The following is a 25131-nucleotide window of genomic DNA, read 5'->3' as shown; positions in this document are numbered from 1 at the left end:
ATTAAAAATATATGTTAATTTTTAATTAAAATTTTAAATAAATTTATTTTAAAAAATAATAATAATTAAATAATGAAATTAAATAAAACATCTATTAAAATTTAAATAATAATATTAAATAAAATATAAACAAAATTTTAAAATAAAACATAAATAAAAAATTATTTTTAAAAGTTAAATAAATAAAACATCAATAAAAATTAAATAAAATAATTTTATTTTTAAATTAAGATATTTAAATTTTATTAAATTTTACTAAATATAATATATAATTAAATAGTGAAGGGTCAAAATATTTATTTCACCACCTGATTTTATAGAGTATTGTTAGAAATCTCAAATAATATATCAAATTTTCTATCAAATCTTTCACATAGGTGTGAAACCGACACATGTAAATTTGTATAACTTCCATACCCATATACAAATTTTAATAAAAAATCTAATAAGTTATTTGAGTCCGTATCATTTTCCAATTCTTTTACCCCTCAGTCCCACCCAGGAGACATAATAATCCAAGACATTTGAAGCTAAACTATTAGTCGAAAGTAAAATTAGAAAACCAAACAACAAATATAAGTCTTATTCCACCCATTAATCCTATCATACCCTCCAAACTGTTATCAAATTAGGTTCACAGCAATAGGTAAATTTTCTGCATTCATCGCTACCTCTCCATTCTCAATTGTTCGAAGACGAAACTCAAATATTCTGGTGAGTTTTCTCAAATCCTTTTCTTGCTCTTGTTCTTCTTCTTCTTCTTCTTCGATTTTTATTTTTATTTTATTTTTTTTTATCAATTTGATTCAGTGTGGGAAATCGTGATTTTTTTTTACTTCGATTTTTTTTCTCGAACTCTCAATCGTTCAGCCATAGCCTTAAATCGCCAGAAAATTATCCTTCTCTATTGACGGTCGTAGGCTTATATCCAGCAGCTACTTTTCACTCCCAGACCCGATTGATTCTCTCTCACACTTCATTCTGGTACATACTCTCTCTCTCTCTCTCTAAAGGTGTTGTGTTGATTTGCTTTAAAAAAATAGCGCTTTGTTTTGATTTCAAACAATTTAGGATTTTGTTTTAAATTCTGAAACAAAACCGACTCGATGTATTTGCCTAAAAAAAATTGGGGCTTTGTTTTGTATTCTTATACTCCATGTCTATCTTTCTATCAAATTTTCATTCTTATATGATTTGTTCAAATTTTTTTATTTTATTTTATTTTATTTTAGTTGAAACTGTTGTATTAAACAAAATTTGTTTACATATTTTCTGTATTGGCCCAGTCGTACCCATAATTTATTTTCTCAGTGGTGATACATACCACTAAAAAGAGAGCACTAAGCCACTCTAATGAGCTGGCAGTGCACGAAATTAAAAAAAAAAAAAGCAACAATGATAGAGACCACTAATTTTGGAGCTTTAAAAAGACCACTAATGACATGACATTCAATAAAAAAAGAAAAAAAATATAGCACCAAAGCCAAAACATCAAATCATTCATGGTGGAGCCCACTGTCACATCATTAGTGATAGCACTAATTATTGCTCTTACTCATTTTTCAAAAAAAAAACAAAGAGCAAAACATCAAATCAATTGGAGCTATAGTGTATTTAGAGCTATTAGAGCTCATTGTTTTAGAGCTCTTAAACAATTTTCTTATTTTCTTTTGGGGTTTACCATATTGGCGATATCGTTAGCCGCACCCCACACCCGCGCTTCGAGGAATTATCCTGTCTTCCATGAATTCCAAGTAGGCTGTGTGTACTTCCAATTCTATTGAGAAAAAATAGGTAATAAGAGCAACTCCAAGGGAAGAGGTATACAAGTCCTGTTAGCCATTTTAGCTAATACTATCTTAAATTCTCACTCCAATGGGCTGGCTAAAGTGCTGCCTATTTTCCCTCGCCCCTTTTCCGCTGGCTTCAATTGGAGAGTGATTGAAGGCTCTCCAAACTCGTCTCTCCCGCGAAATCGATCTGCTCCTTCTCCAAACACGTCTCTCCCGCGAAATCAATCTGCTCCTTCAGCGCGAAATCGATCTTCTCCTTCAGCGTTGTCTGCAACTCCCTCCATTTGACCTCTTCCTCAAGGTATGGATCCTTCTATCTCTCTGTCTTCCCCTTCTATGCAACTCATAAACCCTCTCTCTCTCTCTCTTTTCAACTCTTCCCCTCCCATATCTGCGAAACCCAAAATTGAAACCCTTATCTGTGTTCATTCTCTGCATGTTCTTTTATTTGTTTTTCACATGTATGTATCTGAGATTGGTAGTCTTGTATGCTGCTGCTATAGTTGTTTAGATTCATATATGTGAAAACATTGTTGATTTTAATTGATTTAAATCTGATTTTTTTTTTTCTAAATTTAATTATCTTAAGACGTATTATTAGTTTTTACTTTTTTGTTTATGTCATAAACTTTGAATGTTTATGTCCTGAATTTCATAAACCAATGTTGGCCATGTAACCTGCAAATCATTGGTGAATTTTACTTTCAATGATCATTGTTAGTTTTTGATGTGTTCCTATTTTTTAATCTGTAATTGAACTCATGCAATTTAAGTAGCTGGTTAGTCTAAAATATAGTCAACAGTGATTTAAATGGATAATCTTACAATAATCTTAATTACTGTAAAATTATTAGAAAGATATTATTGCAATTGTTGGTGTTATGAAATGGATCTTTGATGATATCAATTGCGAATGGGCACCTCAGTCCCCTGTTCCACCAAAAGAGGGGGACAAAACTAAAGGAAGTGAAAAATTACTGTTGAACAATCATTGTGAATAAAACTCAAATAATTGCAAGGACCATTAATGATTTAAAGAATGTGTCTTTTTAACATGTGACATGTTAAGCACATTTTATTTTCAGCTTCTTAACATATATTTTAAAGACTCTTGTTAATAAATTTTTTTAAAAATTTAAGTTGTGTTTGGAATTATAGAATTAAAATAAAATGTTTTTTTTTTTTGGTACTTTGAAGAATACAATAGGGAGTGGTGGCAAAACTTTTAACTTTCACATCTTAGTGATCTGCAAAAATTCTGGTAAATTAGACTTAGTTAAAAAAGAAAAAAAAAATTCAGTATTAATGATTTAAGGAAATTTCAGAGTTGTAATATGGAAATCTAGTCGATCATTATTACACAAAATAATTGCTAGATAATGACTTGCTGCTGATCAAAAACTCTAAAGAAGGTGCTGCAACTTCCACAATTCTCTAAGGTTCCAAAAATTACAACAAAACTAGGGACAGTTTCAGCTGAGACTCTATTAGAGCTCGTGGATTCAATAGAAGTACGTCAGCTAGTTCGTTGATTAGACATCGTGAATTTGGTTACAACTGATTCTCAAGTCATAATAACTTGTATTTTATTCTTTATAGTGAATTGATTGGTTGGACCAAGTCTTATTGTGATTCTTTTGTAAAAAAAAGAATACCATAGTAAATCTATCAATGAACCAATATTATTCTCAATTGGAATCAAATCATACCTATTTTTGAAAATTGAAACCCCTATCTGTGTTCATTCTTTGCATGTTCTTTTCTTTGTTTTTTACATGTATGTATCTGAGATTGGTAGTCTTGTATGCTGCTGCTATAGTTGTTTAGATTCATCTATGTGGAAACATTGCTGATTTTAATTGGTTTAAATCTGATTTTTTTTCTAAATTCAATTATCTTAAGACGAATTATTAGTTTTTAGTTTTTTTGTTTATCCAAACCCTCTAATCCATTTAGTAGACAGAAGGGAGGCTGATGGCATTTCTAAAATCGTGATTGCATCCATCTTTCTCTGTTTGTTTTTTATGCTTCTTATGTTGCTATCACATTATTGAGAAGGTCAGGTAATAAGCTGCCAACCAACATTCAAGAGTTGGAAAGTTATAAAAGAAAGTGACCTGCATTGTTTGAGTAACCTTTAAGCAAAACAATAAAGTTGAGGTAACAAATGATTTAAAAGAATCATCCCTGGCCCAAATGACTGGGTGTTGATTGGTGGACAAGAAGGGGGAACTAGCAAATTCCTAAACAAAGACTATTTCTCCCATTTCCTGAATTAAACAAATTAAATCATAGAATAAATCCAACAATTGAGGAATGCATTGCCAAGGAGCACATGAATTTTTCTAGTTAAAAACTCCACATGTTCTTATGGACCCACCTTGAATAATATATAAGACCCATGATGGGAACTGTAAGGGGAGGTTCAACCTGACAAAAGGTTATATTGAATATGGATGGAGAAGATACTCCCTTCAAGAATACCACAGATCATGTCTGTGAACAAAGTTGAAAATGGATGAATGATGATGATGAGGAGGCTGTCAGACAAGTGAATTTTGTTTCTGATAGGCCTAAGGTCCCCCATGCCAATTTCTGTTGAACCAATTTTTGTTATTACCAAGATTAGTGCTGCAACTTGGAACAAATTGTTCCAAGTCCAGCCCCAAAAAACAGAGAGATCTGCCCAAGTTCAAATTTTAATTGATACTGACTTTGTCCAAAGCTTGGCTGTTCAAGATCAACTACATCAATTTGAGTTAGACTTGGGTTCGTCCAAATAAACAAAGAAAAATAGAATTGGAACACAAACAATTGATCCAAGAACCAATAATGATACAAAATTGATGTCTGCTCAAAAGCAGGAACTAAACTTGAGATCTGCTTTTTACCCAATAAATTGTCCCCTAGTCATAATGAGGCCTCCAAATATGATTTAATAAAATGGGTAGAATTCAAACCAGATCAATTCTTTCTGCCTAGTTTAACGACATCTGTCTCTTTACCAAAAGGGTTGAACCATTTATCATTTTCAGTTTCAAACATCACAAAGACATGCGATGAATACACTTCCAATTGGAAGAACTTCAAGAACCTCAGAATAAGGAGGCCTTGAATTCCCATTATCATTTCAAAGCTATTGTCAATATGGAATTGTGATGGTTCTTTTTCACACATTAAATCTTCTTGTCATTCTCAGAACGTAGACTCACCTTGATCATGGTGGTTTCCAATCCCTAAAATTGTTTAGATACATTAAAAATTCTCAACTATGGAACTTGAGCCTTCAAAATGAAAACAAAACGGCGCTAATGGAAATATTTGGAATATCGACAAGCCACCACTCAGCCTGCAGTGATCTCCTTTTCCTTCGCCTTGCACATATCCTCTGCTGACTTGATAAACTTCTTAGTCAATTCACCAACCTAGGGAAATTAACAAGCATCAGGTATGAGCACAATCCTTAAAAAACCATCTAGTGTTTCTTCAGTAGTTATTCATTATTTAACTCACTTCTTCCTCCAATCTTTTGGCATCATCTTTTGGGAAACTTGAACCTGCTTTCTTCATCGTATCCAATGCCTGTACAAGGAAAATGAGTTTGCCTAGACTACTAAACAATGCTGCAGTATTTCATAAAGCAAATAACATAAAATTTGTAACCATTGTTGCAGCTTTTTCTGTGTAGTGTGCACTTGCAAAAGTTTTTAGCAGTTTGGGTGTTCATGTTAGTCATAAAAAATAACAGAGATTAAAAACAAATATATGTTCCAAGATTAGATTTGGTTCTCTTTGGAAGTGTGCATTTGTTGTTGCAGGCTTTGCTAATAAATTAATATTTCTATGTGTAATATTATATGATTATATATTGGGAGTTTAGTTTTCTTGTGATGATAACATTCACCTGATCTACATTGAAGATCCCAAACAATGTGGGAATAAGCATGAAATGTATATGAATTTTATAATATATAGGCTTGATAAAATGTTAGCGTAATTAGAGCTCTTGTTATATATCATTAGAGAGTTGGTTGCAAACTTGGGATTCTAGCTTTAATTGTAGCAGAATTCTTCATTGGAAGCAGAATGTTAGCTCTTGTTATATATCATTAGAGAATTGGTTGCAACTATCATGGAATCATTTTTCATTGAATTTACATTATCTCCATTTATTTATCTAAAATTATCATTGAATCATTTTCAACAAAACAACTAGTGTTTTAATTTACACGATCTCCATTTATTAATTAATTTGCTTCCAACTGGGAATCTTAGTCATTTCTCGAACCCAATATATGTTGCCATAATTTTCTTTACCTTGTCTAAAGATGAATCAATGACAAAATGATGCATATTTCACCAACTTGATGAATGATGGGACTGACTATGAAATTATGGATGAACCTCTTGACCAAGGGGATCAGTCTTCCCCAATCTCTCCTCAAATAGAAACCACCAAGAAATCACAACGAGGTGGCAACTTCACTACAGAAGAAGACAATGTGCTCATATCGACATGGCTTAACATTAGCTTAGATCCAGTGCAAGGGAATGAACAAAAATCAAAGGCATATTGGCTAAGAGTGTGGGAGTATTTCCACCAGTTCAAAACGTTTTCATCTAATCGTAGTCAAACTTCTTTAATGAATTGTTGGTTAGCGATTCAACTTGCCACGAATAAGTTCAGTGGCTGCTTTGCCTAAATCCAAAGGTTGAATCAAAGTGAAAAGACTGAAAAAGACAAACTCATTCTAAACTCCAAGGAGACCTAGTTGAGCATTTGTGGCATCTACATGGAGATTTGTAACAATTGGAATTAGAAATAATTTATTTAATTTGAAGTTTATTCCTAACTTTGCTATTTATGATTTTTTTTTTCTTATTTTATTCATTGACCTTCATAAGGTTTTTGATTAGTTAATTTGTGTTCTTTCAGTTCTTAATTTGATAAATTACAATTATTGAAGAACTTCCTTTGTATTGTTATTTTTTTTTAAAAATTCTTTATTGTTTTCTTTTATTCTTCCCCTCCCTTCCCCTTCAAGATGGTTCCACAAAATTCATATGTTGGTATATATTCACATACTATAAGTTTATAAAAAAAATTAAATATTACTTAAAATTATTTTTTATAATATTTTTAAAACTAATATTAAAAAATATTTAAAAAAAAAATATTATCGCAAATGTCACATTAGCAAGCATATTAGCGTTTGGTGCGTATGTGGCATTCTATGAAAAAGACAGTAATATATATTGGTTAAGTTTGTTTGAATGACTAGTTAAAATAAAGAGTATGGTTGGAACTCACAATAGCTAAACTAATTAGGTAAAATAAGGAGTGTCCTTTTTTTGAACTTTAGCTAGTGAAAAATAAAGAGTGTGGTTAGAGTTGCTCTAATGGGTATGTAACAAATAGAATTGCAAGGGCATACATGTAGGATATGGGGTGGACCAATGTGATAATTTTTCCTCTGCGTCATAGTTCGTATCCCTATATCACATAAATACTTTCTTACTTATACAAACATGAATCTTACCCGCTGGCTACCTTTGGCATTTTAGGCATTTGTCACAAAGAGGCCTGTTAGGCACTTTAGCCAACCACAGCTCATGTTGAGCCCTCTAACGGGCTAGCTAAAACATTGGCTACTTTACCATCAATCTTACCCGCTGGCTACCTTTGAAGAGCACTGAATCACTCTCCAAATCCTACCGAAACCCTTTTTCCCGCGAAATCGTTACCGTTCACGTCTTTGCGACTCCATCATTCACATATTGCAGCTCTCTTCTTCTGCAAGGTATGTATCTTCTCAATCTATCTCTTCTTCCCCTTCTTTTACCCCTCTCTGCAACTCCCTTACTTCTGTACCACCAGGTGAAACCCTCTTCCCAAACCCCTTATTTCCCTCCCTGTGACCCCCTTTCGGCATGATTAATTAATGAAATCAAGAGAATATATGTGTGTGTGTGTGTGTGTGTGTATGTGTGTGTAGGGTTCTATTCTGAAACACTCCTTGTATGTGATTGATTTTTACAGCAACAACCTCTCTCTCTCTCTCTCTCTCTCTCTCTCTGTAGAGCCTTCCGTCATCTGGAGGTATTTCTCTTGGATCTCTAAGAGATTTGGATTCAGCTAATTTTATTAATTTGGTTATTAGTCAAAATTTTCATTGCAAAGCTGGAATAGGGGATTTGATCCAAATTTGTTGGGGTTTTTTTCTAGGTTGTGTCGCTTTTGCTTTGTAAAGGGTGAGAGAATTAAGTTGGTTAGAGTTTTTGTTTTTAAATGCCATAATGTAATTTTCTTTCTTTGTCGAGGCTTTGGATTGCAGTTAACAAACTCTGTGTTCTTTGATCATTTTCACAATAGTGTTTGATTCTAATATTGATTTAGGAGCATATAACATACAACAACTATTTATTTTAGACTATTTATTTCTTTTTTTATTTATTTGTTGTTTAGTTTTTTGGGTTTTACGTCTTTTATTTCAAAATTTTGTGATACTTTCATGCTTAGATTCTCAATATATTGTATTCTTTTTATGCAAGATTTTTAGACTAAGCTTGATTTTTTTCTCAGAAAAAAAGAAGAAACTTGATTTGAGTTACAAGCTTGAAATTCCAACTCTTACTTTTGAACTATTTGTTCATTCGTCGTGAGGTTCTCCTGTGTGTGTGTGTGTTAAAATTTATTAGGGCAATCCCATCTTCATGCGTTTCCATTTTAGAAAACTCATTTTGGGAGAAAAATTGACCCTCTTTTGTTCTTGGCCGTGAAATTGTTTTCCCAGTACATTGCAATGTTTTGCAAAATAATGAATAAATAGTATGGAATTGCACTTTCTGTCTTGCATATATAGTTTTTTGAGCTATTGAACTTTTTGAACCATAACTCAATCCAAATTCAATCTCCATAGAAGGCACTACGAGTTGAGGACACCATGTATTTGTGTGGTCTCTCTTTATATGTAGGTTTGATTTATAGTTATTTCTTATAGAACAACTTATAGGATTTAAGCGCCATGTAGATTGCCTAGTAGTAATTCCAAATGGTTCAGAAGTTGAAATTTGTGCTTAAGTTCAGTATTTGAAAATTAATTAATTTTTTTTGTAAATTTCAATTTTCTTAGGAATATTTTTAGTGCGTAGGAGAACATATTTAACCTCTTTTTATGTTTGAAATTTTAATTTGAAGTGGAATTTGTTGTAACATGTGGGTTAAAGAACCCCTCCTCAGCTTTGCTCCTTCCACCCAACCATGGCCTTACCCTTCCCTCCTCTCCCCTAACCCTTTCCCTCCCAGCAAACCAACACAGCCTTGGAAGCTTTGAAATCATAGCAACGATAGGGCTTCGTTTTTGTAGAGTTTGAAGTAATGAAAGAATTAGTGCAAGAAAGCTTTCACTTTTTGAATCACCATGTCCCTTCATTTATATTTATGCAGTTAAATAAATGCTGAATTTGGATTGATCAATAGGATGTGTATGTGAGGAATTTGTGACATTAATTTATATTGTGATTGCTATTTAATTTGGATTAAAGTTTCATATTGAATCTGAAGTAATGATGTTGAACGAGCATTTGGAGTGCTCCAAGCACGTTTTGCAATTGTGCGAGGACCTGCATGTTTTTGGAAAACGTGAAACCCTAAAAGATATTATGAAGGCATGCATAATAGTGCATAACATGATCATTGAGGATGAGCGGAATGTCAATAATATAGACTGCAATTATGATGCAATTGATGAAAGTCCTTTATCTGTGTCACACGAGCGCACATCTGAACTTTATGAATTCATTCAAAATCACCATCGCATTAGAGATAGACAAGCCCATTCTAAACTCCAAGCAGACCTAATTGAACATTTGTGGCATCAACATGGAGATTTGTAAAAACTTTCTGTGTTAGATATAGTTTATTTATTTTGAAGTTTATTGCCGACTTTACTATTTGTGATTTTCCCCCTTCCCCAGTTTGTTCCTTGACCTTTGTAAGGTTTTTGCTTAGTTAATTTGTATTCTTTCAGTTCTGAAATTGATAAATTATTAAAGAACTTCCTTTATGTTCTATATATATATTTTCTCCCGCTCCATATCATTCCACAAATTTTGTATGCTTGTAACATACCCGTCAGTTTATTTGATTGCTAAGGATGTAAACAATTTTCCTAATATTTAATATATATGTTTTGCTTTGTTCCCCAAAAAAAAAAAAAAATATTTGTAACAAAAAAAATATTTGTTAAACATATATATTTTTAAAACATGTTAAAGAAATATTGCAAATTTACATTAGTATAATATCAGCAATTAGTATTTTTTGTTTTAAAAATTGGTTAAGTTAGTTTGAATGATTAGCTAAAATAAAGAGTGTGGTTGGAGAACACAATAGCTAAAGCAATTAGATAAAATAAAGAATGTACTATTTTTGTACTTTAGCTAATGAAAAATAAAGAGCATGGTTGGAGTTGCTCTTACTTCTTCCAATCCTTCATGACTTTAAAATGTCATTTGGTAATTGCAGGAAATGGAGGAAGAGGATGATTATGAGGAATACGTTCCAGTGGCCAAACGTAGAGCAATGGAAGCACAGAAGATTCTTCAGCGGAAAGGAAAATCCTCGGCATTTGAAGATGAAACTGAGAAGTCAAAACTTGCTGAAGCAAAACCCAGTTTGCTTGTCAAGGCCACTCAGCTTAAGCGTGACCAGCCGGAGATTAGTCCCACCGAACAAATTGTGCAACAGGAGAAGGAAATGATCGAACACTTGTCAGATCGGAAGACATTGATGTCTGTCCGTGAACTTGCGAAAGGGATAACTTATAAAGAGCCATTGTTGACAGGATGGAAGCCACCTTTGAGAATTAGAAGGATGTCGACGAAAGACTGTGATTCCATTCGAAAGCAATGGCATATTATCGTTGATGGTGAAGATATCCCGCCACCGATCAAAAATTTTAAGGAAATGAGGTTTCCGGATCCAATTCTGAGCAAGTTGAAAGCGAAGGGAATTGTACAACCAACACCTATTCAAGTGCAGGGACTTCCTGTAATCTTGTCAGGAAGGGATATGATAGGGATTGCATTTACAGGTTCTGGTAAAACATTGGTTTTTGTGCTGCCTTTGATCATGGTGGCATTGCAAGAAGAGTTGATGATGCCGATTGTTCCCGGGGAAGGGCCATTTGGATTGATAATTTGCCCATCTAGGGAGCTTGCTAGGCAGACTTATGAGGTTGTGGAGGAATTTTTAATTCCAATGAAGGAGTATGGCTTTCCGGAATTGAGACCATTGCTTTGCATTGGTGGGGTTGATATGCGGTCACAATTGGAGATTGTGAAGAAAGGTGTGCATATCGTTGTTGCCACCCCTGGAAGGTTGAAGGACATGCTTGCAAAGAAGAAGATGAGCCTTGACAATTGCAGGTAAGCACTTCTCAATCCAATTTTGCTGAAAATCATTTTATATGGCAATAATCTCTAATATTTTTATCTAGCAACTATAATTTATATGGATTATGCAACCACCTGTTTTGAGATATTGGCTTATGTCAATAATCTGAGTCTTCCTTTCTTTTTCTGTTTGACTTTCTCTGTGCCAATGAAATATGACTAGAATTTGTTGTGTTCATAGCAATATCCTCATAGGGTATCAGGTTAGAAAAAATTGGTCTGTTCTTATCTTTCAATAAACATTTAAACATATTCAGCTTGTGAGATGTCGTGTGCACAGTTTGTGATGTAGAACCGGGAGGTAGAATAGGAGAGAGAAGAGAGAGAGAAGCACACAATGGCCATAACCGTAATCTTGCAAAGGCCACAGCCTTCAACAACTCTCAAATTCATTAATTCTAGGCCACCGATTACAATGTCAAAGCTTATTATTTATTGGCTAATAATTCTAATAAAATAGGAAACTAGGAACTCTTATAAAATAGGAAAACTAAAATAATAAGAAAACTATAGATTAAATAATAAATGACATTATTATTAATTAAGAAAATTGTAAATTAAGTCTCCATGTGATGGAAAGTTGTTGCGTGTGAGCTGAATATTGGAATTGTACATTCTGCATCAATTTGTCTAAAACAATGGGTTAAAAAGCTATCTACTTGAATTTTGTGAGTTTGAATTATGTCTTCTGGTTGATGCTTGACATTTCATATTATGTGAATTTCTTACTTTAAATTTGTTGTTTAATCTTGCGTGTTTAGATTATGGTTCACCTATGAAGCACAAATACTTAAAAAAAGGGAGCAGTATCCGTATCGGATACACCGTAATTAATTTTTTTAATTAATTTTGGAGTATCAAATATTTAATTTTAGAGTATCGGATACTCCAAGTCACGTATTACTTCTTTTATGAAATTAGAATGTTATGTATAGCATTATAATATTATATAATATAATATATTGCAAGAATAAATACAAGAATATTTTAATAGTATTTTGTTTAGTTAACCCCAGGAGGTTGGCTTGGTGGCAAGGCCTTGGGTCTTGACTGTGTGCTCCCTCCAAGGTTCAGGGATTGAGCCTCTTAGATGCTAATAATTTCTTGGGCCATCGGACTGGGGGAAAACTCTTGAATTAATCGTGGTGCATTTGCAGGAAACTCCTTGTTGAGGGCATGTTTACATTGGGGATTAGTCGGGTTTTGATTCGAATACTCCGGTGCCAATCAAAAAAAATGAAAGTAAAATAATACTTTGTTTAGTTCTTTTGTAAGAAGTACATATTGAGCTAAAGTAATAGAATTTATCAAATTGAGGTATTTTTATTGTTTTATGCATGTCCCTTGTAATTGCATAGAAAGTAAGGATTAACATTAGAATATAACAATAATAAAATTAAATATTTATAAATAAATAAGTAAACTTGAATAGAATGTTTTTTACTAGTCTAAAAGGGAAAAACACAGGACAAATTGTGAATTGTTCTGTTAATATAATATTAACATATTAGACTTGATATTGAAATGAAATATTTGCAAGACTGATTGAAAATTTAAAAAGTAAAGTATCTACTGGCTTAAATTAGTTTTTGAAGGCTACTATTTTGCATTATAAAATTAGGGGTTGTTTGGGATGTTCTAAATAAGTGCACTTTTCGACTTTTTATGAAATATGGGTTGGGTTTGAAGTGATGTGGTAGAGAGATGATGTGACTTACATAAGATGATGTGACTTAAATAGGATAGTGACTTTTTGACTTTTTAGTTTTTTTTGAAGATGCCAAACTTAGCCTTACATTGTGGTTTCTGAACATTTTTGAGTTTATGTATAACTCACTAATAATTTTTTTTAAAAATATTTTTTTTACAAACGTATCCTAGCCGTACCCTATCGTATCGCTGTATCCGTATTGTATCCCAATCCGTGCTTCCTAGTGGCTCACACACTTTCACAAACTTTATATTTTCATTTTGCATTGAATTGTCAATCAGGATGTATTGTTGGAAGTTTGATGCTTTAATGATACAATTTTGCTTGTTGGTGATGCAATCAGGATGTATAGTTGGAAGTCTGATGCTTTAACGATCAAGGTTGTTAAAGTCGGGATCCTACGTTGGATCGTTCGAGGTGTTTATAGGATCAGATCGTAGAATCGGATCGAGGATCATAAGATCCTACCGAAAAAGACAAATTACATAATAATTTAATTTAAATAAACATTTCTTAAAAAGTATACACAAAATGAGCCTATATTCTATTAAAAAGAAATGAAAATATTGTGAAAAATATAATTCTTCATGTAAAATGTACATATAATATTATATAATAGAAAACTTGATGGTAAAAGTTTTGTGTTTCATCAAAAAAGAAGGTGAAAAAGAAGAATTCTATAACAAAATACTTCACAATCTACAATAATGCATAAAAAGTGAAGAAAAAATATTTAACAATGTTAGATATAAAAATAGATTAAGAACTCAAAAGAGCAGCTTAATCGAATGATAAGGTTTGTCCTTAGCATCTCTGGTGGAGCGGATTCGAGTTACAAAAATAATCTCTCCAAAAATTGGGGTAAAGTTGCAATCATCTTACCCTCCTTAGACTCCACTAAAGCTAAGTTTGTTTTTCCGATTAGTTAATTTTCTTAAATTACCGCAATATTTGAATGTTTGTTTCTTAGCTTGTTTTTTTGAGTCTGTTTGATTCAATACTACTTAGTTTTTATTATTTATTTTGATCATTTAAATTGGTATTTAGACAATAAACATAAAATTTATAATAAAATATGTCATTCAATACAAAATAAGGCTTGTAAATTGGATCGGATAGGATCGGATTCAGATCGGGATTCCACGTATAAGATCTCATTACTAGGATCGAAAGATCCTACTTATAAGGAATTTTTTACACGATCCGGATCGATTGTACTCAAACGGATCGTAAGATCTGGATCGGGATTTTGATAATCATGTTACCGATACAATTTTGCTTGCTGGTGATGCATTTTTTTAATTGCTAGCAAAGCAATGTGAAACTGAAAGTTGACAACTGATTATCAATTAACATGATATAATATAGAGTGCCTGTGTGCCAGGCTTGCAAGCGTGTTTGATATGATTGTTGGCAATGTATTTCTTACTTTATAATCTTATGTTTGAACCACATTGTACTTATTTCCATGTTATGGTCTTTACAATATTGCTTCTTCCACAGGTATTTAACTCTAGATGAGGCAGATAGATTGGTGGACCTGGGTTTTGAAGATGACATAAGAGAAGTGTTTGATCACTTCAAAGCTCAAAGACAGACCCTTTTATTTTCTGCAACCATGCCCACAAAGATTCAAAATTTTGCTAGAAGTGCGCTAGTTAAACCTGTTACAGTTAATGTGGGAAGGGCTGGAGCAGCAAATCTGGATGTGATTCAAGAGGTGGAATATGTGAAGCAAGAAGCAAAGATTGTTTACCTTCTTGAATGCTTGCAAAAGACCCCTCCTCCAGTTTTGATATTCTGTGAGAACAAAGCTGATGTGGATGATATTCATGAATATCTTCTTTTGAAAGGAGTTGAAGCAGTTGCAATTCATGGAGGCAAGGATCAAGAGGAGAGAGAATATGCCATTTCGTCCTTCAAAGCAGGCAAGAAAGATGTCTTGGTTGCGACAGATGTCGCCTCGAAGGGTTTGGATTTTCCAGACATTCAGCATGTTATCAATTACGATATGCCTGCTGAAATTGAGAATTATGTCCATAGGATTGGACGAACAGGAAGATGTGGCAAGACAGGAATAGCTACAACGTTCATTAACAAGAATCAAAGTGAGACGACACTTCTCGACTTGAAGCACTTGTTGCAAGAAGCAAAGCAGAGAATACCACCAGTTTTGGCCGAGCTTAATGATCCCATGGAAGATGTTGATGCAATCACCAATGCTAGTGGAGTTAAAGGCTGTGGCTACTGTGGTGGACTTGGGCACAGGATCCGTGATTGCCCGAAGTTAGAGCATCAGAAAAGCCAGGCAATTGCTAGCTCTAGGAGGGATTATTTTGGATCAGGAGGTTATAGAGGGGAAATGTGATATGTGCTTCAATGCTTTCACGCCATTACCAGTCTGGTATGTGATTTATTTATCCTTGTATAAGTAGATTAAAAATAACTTTACTGTCTGTTTTTTTGATACTGAATAGTAGAATGATGATTTTGACTCAATGGCAGTTAAATTTAAAATCTTGGTTGGGTTACCTTTAAATTTGAATCCTTTCACATGGATTACACAATGGAAAAGCAAAGTATGCTGTGCAATTATGGTTGTTTACTGAGAAAATGCTCTTAGAAAGATTTACTCAAGAACTCATTTCATACTAGAGAACATAGAAGCGGTCATAACCATTACAAAAAATTTGTAGAAGAAAAGAGATGCATGCTGTGGTTGCACACACTGACACAATGTTTACTAGAACAAATAATCATCTATTTGAGAAATCATATGTATCAGCAGGTTCCTCAAATGCTTCCATTGTAGCTCTTAGGTCTCTGAAGACAATTGATGGATTGGATTGCTGGTGTAATACCTGAGACAGACCAAGACCAGTTCCTCCTCCTCTTCCTCTGTTCTATTTGTAAAATAAACATGTCACGATCAGTTTTAGAATATGAAATGATCGAAGAATTTAAATACTAAAACTGGTAGCACAATCATAATATTCTGAGCTACATTTGAAGAGGACTTTCAACAGGTGTAATGCCTGAATTTATGTATGAAATTCTGATGAACTCACCACCTAGTTGAATCTTAGATGACATTTGTGTGATTTGGCTTACTTTCAAATTAGTTAGTATTTCCCTGGGTCCTCGTTCAACCTTGCATCGTTTTGGTTAGTTCATGAATTGTACATTTCCATATATAATTATTGTTTCATTGTTGGAGATGTTCTAGGAAAAGAAAAGAAAACACTGAGATCTGTTAGATTTTAAGTTTCTACTTCATTTGTCTATTTATTTATTTATGATTCTCAACAATGAAGCAAAAGAGGTTCGTTCTGAAGTTTATAACAATGTTGAGTAGTTGTAGCAAGAAGGCCTTACCTGATGAGGATTGACAACCAAGACTCCATGAGTGGATTCATCACCTGTTACTTGTTTTCTAGAGTGAAGACCATTGCGTATAACCCGAAATTGCTGACATATTTCATTCGTCAACTTCTTCCTTTCTTCCATACTCTCTATGAAAGCTTGTTTCATAATTTCAGTTTCTTCCTCAACAGTTCTCAATCTGTCATTTAGCCTGTCGACTTCACAACCATACATCAGCGCCTTATCCTTACAAAGCTTACCTCCAGAGCGATTCATGGATGATATTTCCGACACAGGATTTGAACTTGAAGCCACTATCGAGTCTGATGACGACTGTTCTTTATTGCTCAACACGTAAGTATGTCGATGAAACCTTCTGTTTTCTGCTTTACTCGAGAAATTGTCGATGATTTCATTCATCAAACTGTAGCTAGCATTAAAAGCATCGTCTTCGCTATGACCTTCAGTTTGTGAATTATTATTTACGATTGAAAGATAAAAACAAGCCATCTCCATGTTCTTTCTAGATAGAAATGTTAGTGTTGCAATTCTAAGAATTTATGCCAATGGCAGGTCCTCGTTTCTACTTGTGCATACATAGAATGGGAAAAGAGTTAAAATGGTTGGCAAGACATGATGGTGTGAAAGTGAATGATGTTTGCTTAATTGGCAGAGTTGCAGAGCTCAATGACACAAAAGATCGTTTCTTTTCTTCTCTTGTAAGGGAGAGAGAGAGAGAGAGATTGGTGGTTAATGGGAAAGTTCTGAGGACTTGTCGGTACTCTAAGTTTGTCTTTGTGCACTGCCATTAGTAGGCAACTGCAGCGCTAATTTAGCGTTGTTAGGGAGAGAGGGGGAGAGAGAGAGAGAGAGAGCTTTGGCTGCATTTAAGCAGAGCTGCAGAGTTGTGGACTCATTTGAGAAGGATAACCGCCTTTGCCTATGGCTAAGTTTGGATGATACAAATTTTTAGAGGAATGGGAATGTGATTATGAGTTTTCATGATTCTAGGAAAGTGTGATTTTTGATTATTTATTTTAAGGGTGATTTTGCTACATACCACTAATTTGGTATCTCTAACCCACCACCAATGAGGTAGAAAAGAAAATAAAAAAAAAATAAAATAAGGCACAATACACACTGTGGCAGTGGGTGGGACGCACTGTCAAATCATTAGTAATGGAATTAATTAGTACTCTCACTCATTTTCTTTACTAATACTCATTATATACCATTATTTGGTACACAAAATAATTTTTAAGGTTAAAAAATATCTTGTTTCACATTTTAAATTTTCATTACTAACCCTATATTAACACACTATTAATTATTTGAATATATATCATTAAACGCACTAAAAAATTTTCATCATCATTGCACACAACAAAAATTTGACAATCTTCAAAACAGAGACTGTCTTCATCGGTCTTAATATCCATTGCCAGTGGAGGTTTCATTCGGCCTCCATCTTTGCCAGTGTTGATTTTCATAGTTGGTGTTGAACTCTCGTCGTGTCTCATTTCGTTGTCTTGTCGTTTTAGATTGCCGGTAGAATGTTTCATTCGGTCTCCATCGTCGCCGGTATTAATCTTCATTGTCGGTATTTTACAAATTCATCAAATTATTCATGTTTAAGAATATAGAGTTGAACAAAATTAACGTGTTCAAAAATTTATATCTAAACAACGAATAAAAGTTTGATTTATTTTAACCGAACTAATTTAAAATGTTCAATTTTTTATATATAAACATTTAATATTTGATTAATCTTAATAATTTGAACAAAATTATTTTATTCAAACATAAATAATCGAACATTGTGTAAAGTTCAACTCTGATTATTCGAACCCAACGAACAAACTCAATTTCCTAACATACGGACGAGATAAATAAAAAATCAAAAAACTAAGTTATAAACTAACATTTTCAATGTTTAAATCAACGTTTTCAATATTTATATCAGAACTAACCATTTCAGTGTCATTCATGGCATATAAATCTTCAAAATTAATTGATTTTAATGTTCATAAATCCTAAATCTTCAAATGCAATAATGTTTTGAGTTTGAAAAATAAGTATAATGGAGAGGAGAATGAAGTGAGCTAATTGATAATAAATGATATCATGAGTGTATGTTAATGGTAAAGTGATGAAGAAATATAATGTTTATATGTTAAAATCTTAAACCCTATAGGAATGATGGTGTGTGAAGAGAATTTTGTGTTTTTAAATATGAAATTTTAAATGGATAGAATACACCCCATGTTATCCTTAATAATAATTTCATAGAAAGATAATATTAAAATATAAATAATTTATTAATTGTATGTATAGAAAATATTAGTGATGTGTAAATAAATTACCCTTATTTCAATAGGATCATTCTCAAACAAAGTAAGTAGGAATCCCCCATTTCACCATGAGAATCTCACGTTCTTAGAAATGTCAGCCATTTGAAAGGGGAAAAAAATTGATATTTGAACAAAATATTTTTAAAAATTTCATTTTTCCATTTAGGATTGGTAACGAAATTAAGGCCTTGTTTAGTTTGTTTTTGAGAAACAAAATTTTGGAGAAAATTTTTTAAAATTTTGTTTGGTTTAGTGATTTTGAAAAAAAAAAAAATTTCAAAATAACTTTCTATCTCCGACAAATCAATCAATCACTTTTTCTCTCTCCTCTCTTCTTCTCAATCACTTTTTTTCTCACACACATCTACTCAACTAAAACAAAATACCAAATCATTCTAAACTCCCATACTCCAAAACTATTTTCAAAATATACAACCAAATAAATCAAAAAAATTTCTAAACTCTTTCTCCAAACAGTCCCGTTAGGTAGCCCGAATCTGTCGAGGCTCGAATGGCTCGAGGTGCCAAAACGACGTCGTTTTGGCACCTTTTTTTTTTAGTAATCTGATTTTTGAACAATGCATTGTTCAATAAAGTAAATATTTTTTTTTTAGTAAATGCATTGTTCAATAAAGTAAATATTTTTTCAACCAAGTTTACCGATGCCATCATATTACCATCACTATCATCACTTCTACTACTACCGCCACTACCACACCACTACTGTTATCACCACCTCCATCTCGCCGCCACTGTTGCTACTACCACTACTACTAATACAATCGTTAGTGTATATTAGTTTTAAGAATACAATTAAATATAAGAAATGTTTTTTTAAAAAAACATTTTTTACCGAAACAAGCAGAACGTAAGGATATAATAAGTGACACTATTTGAAGATAAGATGAGAGATAATAGTTTATATTATTATTTAAATTTTATTTTATTTTTTGAGACATTGAACAATAAATCTCATATGCATAGCTTGTGAACCATCCAGTCCTGTACGTTCTTTTACGATTTGTTTGGAAAGGATACATTTGCCCAGACTTAATAGGCCTATTTAATGGTTTGTTTTGGCAAATTCACACAGGACCATATTTGTGTCAAATGGCACATTTGCCCCAAGTACATTAAAGGGTTATTGTACCTTTTTTTGGTAGTTTGACGAATTTAACATTTGACACCCCCCCCCCCCCCCAAAAAAAATAAAAAAATAAAGATAAAAATAAAATTCCCATATCGCACTGGGAAAATCACACTGAAGGTGATCCTAGCGAGATTCGAATCTGTGAAATTGACACTTTAATCCATCAAACTAGGTTCAAAATTCAAAATATGAACCCATTGTTGGTATCATATATTCATTCACAGTCGCATACGGCTTCTCTAATTGGGGCATATTTTGGCATGCCGGCTGTGAAAATGGGGCTGTCGTCGGTAAGCATACGCTATGGGTCACAAACACAAGTGTACGGGGAGTAAATGTTTTTCACTCTCGTACTCCTTTCGTTCAAGCCTTGCGTTACTTCGAATGATGTCGTTCGGTTTGAAAACACAACAACGGTGAGCTACCGGACGAGTGTGTTGCCGGAAAACTCCTCTGACGATCAAGTTAGCACCTTTACTTCGAATGATGTCGTTCGGTTTGAAAACACAACAACGGTGAGCTACCGGACGAGTGTGTTGCCGGAAAACTCCTCTGACGATCAAGTTAACACCTTTAGAGAGAGAAGAAAGACAAAAGCAAAGGTAGCTCTGAGTAAGGAAAGTTGCAACCTCTTGTTTGGTGGAGTCTCACCTCTTTTATAGACTGTTCCCTTGCCATCCAAGATTGTGTGTGCACTACCTCGCTCGTCCTTTGCTGAACGCATGGATGTACTGCCCTCTCCTTTTTTTACATGTGTGCGCATTAATACTGCCAAACAACATCGACAAAACAGCCAAACGGTATTGACGCGTACTATTGGCGGGTTTTCCTCCTCGCACTCCAATAGGGATACGTAGTATATGGCCGTCGAGCTACTTTAAATTGGGCTAATTTCAACCGGTTAACCCCCAGGCCGCTTCATGTCCAAGCTAGCTCTGGTCGATTGGCTCCCCACGAATTCTACTAGCACAGTCCGCTGTGTTCTGCTTGGTTAAGCATCATTTGCTCATTGCTCAGATGAACTCCGCGCAGCCCTTTAAGATTCTCAGCTCGGTCAAGAGTCGCCCTCGTCATCTTAGCCCAGTCATTCTCCACTGTGCATACTTAGCTCGGTCGAGATCCTTTGCCAGGTTCATATCCAACGTGTGGACTCATCTCGGCCCGTAATCCATGCTCATTCAGCTTGGCGCAACGCCCATTTCATGTTAACTTGGTTGCACGGTCAAAGCCCCATATGGAATTTAGGTCGGCCCATTTGTTCGGCATAAATTCCCCTCTGAACAAGTACATTCCTTTTTGTCTTTGCAACATCGTGATTTGATAATTGTTCTTGGGTCACATTTGTCCGTCTGTTTTTGGAACCAACCGTTTGAGTGTTGCATTTGGGTGAAACCATGTGATAATCGGGCGTGGTTTTGCAAAAATATACGGATGTGACATCTTTGGAAATCTTAATTTGGTTGTTGAACTAGGATGATTGGCATTTGTGCTCACTACCAGCGTTGTTAAAGAATCGGAATCAGTTTAATGGGTTTTATGGTGTTCTTAATACGATGTAAACAAACTTGTGAGGTTTTAGTAGATGGCAAACCTGCAATTTTGAGAGTGCATGTTTGGTGAGATTGCATTAGTGTGAACAAGTTATGCGATACTGACCAATTCGAGTTGTTTGCACCATGTGCGTTGACCCTATTTGTGAAAATTGTCATTAAGTGTGTGAATCTTTTATTAACACATTGTGATATGGTTAAAAAATGTGTAATGAGCAACTGTTCGATATTCGGGAACCCCACTTCAATCAATCTCAAAATTCCCTCAACAAAATCTCAAAAAAATTGCTTTGTGTTCCCAAACTTCCTTTTTAAACAGAAAAATTAATTTAAATATGTATGGAATAAAGTCAGAAACGTCCATTTAAGAGAATATATTAAATTCACCTTACCAAAATCAATGAAACTAATTAGTTGATTATGGTTTCTCAAGATGACATTTATAGGTAAATTTTCCTAGAGATTATTTATAAATAGGAAGTGTACGAGTACGAAATAATGTTATCGTATAATCCTGTTGATCAAGTTTGCGCTCCTCCAAACGTCGTCGCTTTACTCCCTGAAAACACAAACGTGAGCTAGCTGGCGGGTGTGTGCCGAATACCTCTCCGATACCTAAATCAGCAAAATAGACAAATAGACAAAAACTCTGCGTATTTGAGAATCAAAGTTGTGTTACCTGTACATAGGTTCTGTTGTGAGCTTTTATAGTTTTGCCTAGCACAATCCTAGTAGGACTCTTATTCCTCCATGTAGAGTCCTCCTAGGAATCATACTCCTGAAAGATAATGTTTATCCTTCAACATCCTCCTCATTGTTTAAACTAAGTGAGATGGTTTTACCACGGTTGAATAACAGTATGACCGAGCTAACATTATTTCTTTGTCATACTTAATCCAACGCCTTCATGTGCAACACATAGCTCGGCTCTGGTTCACTTGTACCTCGGTTTTATTTGTTTATACCGAGCTAACTGCATCAAGCTTTGACCGAGCTAATGAGAGCAAGGTTCATCTTAAGAAGCCCAAACACCTCGGCTCCGAATATTATGACCGAGCTAATTATCACCATTCCGACCGTAGTGACTGTAACCATACTTAGACCGAGCTAAGAGCAAGGTCCACTTTGCTAAGTCCTTTTCACCGCAGCCCATAGATCGGCCCATTACTATGTCTGGGCCTGGCTCAGGCTCGGCCCTAATATAAAAACTCCCTCTCACGAAGAGAATTACATTCACCAATCAATTATGCAAAAAAAAAAATCTAATAACACATACTCACAAGCTTAGCTCCAACACTTTGACCTCTCTGTTGAAAGTTTTACGGAGTGACTAGTTAGCCTTACTACTGAGAACTACCCCTTTTTTTTTTTTTTTTTTTTTGAATATAGGGTGTTCAAACATCTCAATTAATCTTGAGATATTAAAATTAATGGCTAGACAAATTTCTAAAATCTTCTTAACGTGGCTCACACTTAAAATTTTAAAATTTATCACTCAATTAACCTTTTGATATGGTAACTTGTATTTAAACTCAAGTAAAACTTTAAATATAAATAAAAAAAGAAAAAATATTTCGAAATTCTAGAATTGTACTAATGACCTGATAACTATATAACTCTTACCTTGATGTGATTTTTTGACTTAATTTTTTTTTATTATAAAATTCTATTTATACCTCTACTTTTAAAGTTGCCCATCATTGCCGATTGAAAAATAAAATGGATGATGTACTTGTGGCTATTGATTTGAGTTGGAGTATATTAGGCATTAGCCTTGAAAATGATTATCCAACTCATCGACATGACAAAGTGACGTGGATACCACTCTTTTTTTCATTAGTGAATACTATTTGAAGTAACAATCCCGTTTTGTAGTTCGAATTTCATTTGGTTTGAGTAGCTCGATTGTCTAAAATGATATCGTTTTGAGTAATTTTTTTTTTCCATCATTTCTTTACTCTCTGCAGATGAAGAGGAATAAGAAGAAGAAGATGAAGAGAAAGACGAAGGAGGAAGAGGAGGAGAGAAGAGGAACTGAGAAAGGGAGAGAACAAACAGAACAAAACATTATCATCATCTTCATCAGTACAGCAACATCATCTTCATCAACAACAAATTTTTTATCACCCATTTATCACCCATCAACAACACATTTATGACCCACATCCAGACCCAATTGATCTGTTGCTAACACCATCTGCATCAAAATATGCTCTTTTTACAGTTTTTCCCCCATTCATCTTCAGATCTAGATCCACCAGAAAAAAAAAAATCAACATCTTCGTCAACACATCATCATCATCATCAACAACAACATTTTCATCAACATCAACATCATTTTCAGATCCAGATTCATTTTTAGATCTAGATTCACTAGGAAAAAAAAAGAAAAAGAAAAAAAGTAGAGTTTTGATCGGCAATCGGCAACCGGCGATCACCGCCATCGTCTCCATCTTTTCCCCTTCTCTCTTCCTCTTCTCTCCTCTCTCTCTCTCTCCTCTTTTTTTCTTCTCCTCCTCTCTTCTCCTTCTCTCTCTCTTTTCTGTCTCTCTATTAGAAAAGCAAGAAAAGAAGGGAAAAAAAAAAAATCGAAATTCAAAACGACATCGTTTTGGGTTTCGAGCCAATTCGAGCCACTGAATTTCGAGCTATCACGGATTATTCTTGAAGTAAATAACATAAAAATAAATAAATAAAATAAAAAATAATATCATAGACTCAAATATTTTATTCATATTTTTATTAAATAATTTACATAAATATGAGATTCATATAAGACTTATATAATATGAATCTCACATTTATATGAAATATTTAGTAAAAATATTAACAAAATATTTAGAACTCTTAACATTTTTCAAAAGTAAATTACACTCCGCGCTTCGGTGTCAATCAATTAAAATCTGCCATGTAAATATAAAATTTTTAAAAAATAATACTATATGTATCAATTAGTATATTAATTAGTGTATCAATTGATGATGTGATATGATTTAAAATGTTGCATAATTTAACATGTTTTTGGTATTTGTAATTTGTATAATGAGTGGGGTCAATAATAATGTTATAAGTAATGTTGGTACACTACTTAGTATGGTTCGTTTTGGGTGTGAGTTGATTTTTTAGGGTATGTTTGGTAACGTTTACGTTTTCAGTTTATATTTACAAAAAATTTATAAACTGATTTTTGTTTATTTTTTGAAAAACATAAACTACAAACGCGTTTGGTAATTGAGAAAATGTTTAAAAAAATTTAAAAATATAAAAAAGAGTGAGAAATGGCAAGTGGGGGCAAGTGGCGGCAGAAGACTGTGGTGGAAAGTGGTGACGGTGGGTGGTGGGTAGCTGGTGGTAGTTGGTGGTGGCGGGTGGGTGGTGGGTGGGTGGGTGACAGTGGCGGGTGGTAGCGAGTGAGTGGTGGTGGGTGGTAGTGGCAAGTGGGTGGCGGATGGCGGGTAGTGGTGGTGGTGGGTGGTGGCGGGTAGGTGGTGGGTGGTGGTGGCAAGTAGGTGGCGGATGGCGGGTAGTGGTGGTGGTGGGTGGTGGCGGGTAGGTGATGGGTGGTGGTGGTGGTGGTGGTGGGTGGATGAGTGACGGTAGCGGGTGGTAGGTGGTAGCGAGTGGGTGGTGGGGGTGGTGATGGCGGGTGGTGGGTGGTGGTGGCAAGTGGGTGGCGGGTGGTGGTGATGGTGGGTGGGTGATAGTAGCGGATGGTGGGTGGTAGCGAGTGGGTGGTGGTGGCAGGTGGGTGGCGGGT

The 25131-nt window shown here is 34.3% G+C and overlaps 2 protein-coding genes across 28 annotated transcripts; one reads left to right on the top strand and one right to left on the bottom strand.

Annotated features, from left to right (window-relative positions):
* The first annotated feature begins 456 nt into the window (after positions 1-456).
* Positions 457-17331, top strand: LOC114295640 (DEAD-box protein abstrakt). 27 transcript variants are annotated; one of them, XM_082866120.1, is made up of 7 exons: positions 541-714; positions 811-984; positions 1702-2094; positions 10321-11222; positions 14464-15364; positions 16500-16677; positions 16897-17331. In XM_082866120.1, the coding sequence occupies exons 4-5, from the start codon at positions 10324-10326 to the stop codon at positions 15326-15328; spliced, it is 1764 nt and encodes a 587-aa protein (XP_082722246.1). In that variant the 5' UTR covers positions 541-714; positions 811-984; positions 1702-2094; positions 10321-10323; the 3' UTR covers positions 15329-15364; positions 16500-16677; positions 16897-17331. The 27 variants fall into 27 exon arrangements, with proteins under 27 accessions (XP_082722232.1, XP_082722231.1, XP_082722236.1 ...); XM_082866118.1 differs by having other exon boundaries at positions 575-714; positions 871-984; positions 16515-16677; XM_082866117.1 differs by having other exon boundaries at positions 575-714; positions 871-984.
* Positions 15529-16839, bottom strand: LOC114295641 (uncharacterized). The gene is made up of 2 exons (XM_028239935.2): positions 16336-16839; positions 15529-15863 (listed from the first exon to the last, which is right to left on the bottom strand). Exons 1-2 carry the CDS (start codon positions 16837-16839, stop codon positions 15717-15719), a joined length of 651 nt encoding a protein of 216 aa, XP_028095736.2. The 3' UTR covers positions 15529-15716.
* Positions 17332-25131: the final 7800 nt, after the last annotated feature.

Source organism: Camellia sinensis, chromosome 4, assembly GCF_055761805.1.
Source record: "Camellia sinensis isolate YWXY chromosome 4, ASM5576180v1, whole genome shotgun sequence".
In the NCBI taxonomy this organism is placed as follows: domain Eukaryota; kingdom Viridiplantae; phylum Streptophyta; class Magnoliopsida; order Ericales; family Theaceae; genus Camellia; species Camellia sinensis.
The sequence above is the reverse complement of the archived record's forward strand: the minus strand, read 5'-3'. Positions and strand labels throughout refer to the sequence as shown.

Coding starts and splice junctions, on each gene's coding strand:
- LOC114295640 (XM_082866106.1), top strand. CDS start 10,324: ATGGAGGAAGAGGATGATTATGAGGAATACGTTCCAGTGGCCAAACGT. Junction 11,223..14,463: donor ATGAGCCTTGACAATTGCAG/GTAAGCACTTCT, acceptor CTTCTTCCACAG/GTATTTAACTCTAGATGAGG.
- LOC114295641 (XM_028239935.2), bottom strand. CDS start 16,839: ATGGAGATGGCTTGTTTTTATCTTTCAATCGTAAATAATAATTCACAA. Junction 15,864..16,335: donor TGGTTGTCAATCCTCATCAG/GTAAGGCCTTCT, acceptor TTTTACAAATAG/AACAGAGGAAGAGGAGGAGG.